General features: G+C 43.5%; 1 gene segment (V, D, J or C); it reads right to left on the bottom strand.

Annotated features, from left to right (window-relative positions):
* Window positions 1–608, bottom strand: part of LOC106935389 (T-cell receptor alpha chain V region 2B4-like) — a 6,677-nt gene extending 6,069 nt beyond the window's left edge. The window contains 2 exon segments of the V gene segment in view: window positions 8–363; window positions 444–608. Coding sequence covers window positions 8–363; window positions 444–489 — 402 coding nt within the window.
* Window positions 609–852: the final 244 nt, after the last annotated feature.

The following is an 852-nucleotide window of genomic DNA, read 5'->3' on the forward strand; positions in this document are numbered from 1 at the left end:
TGGAGACCGAGGCTCTTCTTGTCTGTTGGTCGGACAAGCAGATTTTGTACAGGGTTCTGGTGTTTCCTGTCACTGTGGGCTGCAGAGCGCAGTAGTACACAGCAGAGTCTGTCACTGCAGCAGAGGAGATCAGCAGCTTTATTTCATTTTTGTCCACTTGGATCTTCAGTCCAGTGGTTCCTTCAATCCCTACTTCTCCTGAAGGCGAGTGAGAAATGAGAAACTCTGGTGATTTTCCCTGATGCTGTCGGTACCAGAAGAAATACGTCCCAGATGAGTCTTTAGGGTGGGACAGAGAAACAGTTCTCCCCTCCACACCGGACTCTTCCTTCTGAACTGGAACAAGGTCTTTACAGTTCACACCTGAAGGAAGAGACGTTTTCCTGAGTGGCTCAGGTTTTAAGTTTTGATCATTATTTCAGTGAAATCAAAGTTAATCTGACCTGTTAGCACAGAGGCGACCAGCAGAGACAGACCATAATAGTCCATGTTGAGCAGAGTTAATGTTGGAGAGTTGAACTGAACTGAAGGAGGAAGTTTGAGTCTCTTAGAGATCAGGAACAGATCAGCTCCTCCTCTTCCTCCTCTTCCTCACAGCTTCAGCTGCTCTCTTTATTGCCAACAGTTTTATTGAGGGATCAGACCTTCACACTTAAGCATCAACAATACAAATTTATCCTCATTTTCCTTATGTGAACATAAAACATAAGAGACGATACAAAAACAAAACAGAAGTGCCTCCCTTTCCCTAGGGCTTATATCTTATCACACCGAGGCTCAGATCAAATCCTCTTCAAATAGAGTTATCAATATATTGCCAAAAGGGTTGCCAAGTTTTATTAAATTGCTTTA

Source organism: Poecilia latipinna, unplaced genomic scaffold (assembly GCF_001443285.1).
Source record: "Poecilia latipinna isolate Pla-1442-1.1 unplaced genomic scaffold, P_latipinna-1.0 Scaffold1958, whole genome shotgun sequence".
Lineage (NCBI taxonomy): Eukaryota > Metazoa > Chordata > Actinopteri > Cyprinodontiformes > Poeciliidae > Poecilia > Poecilia latipinna.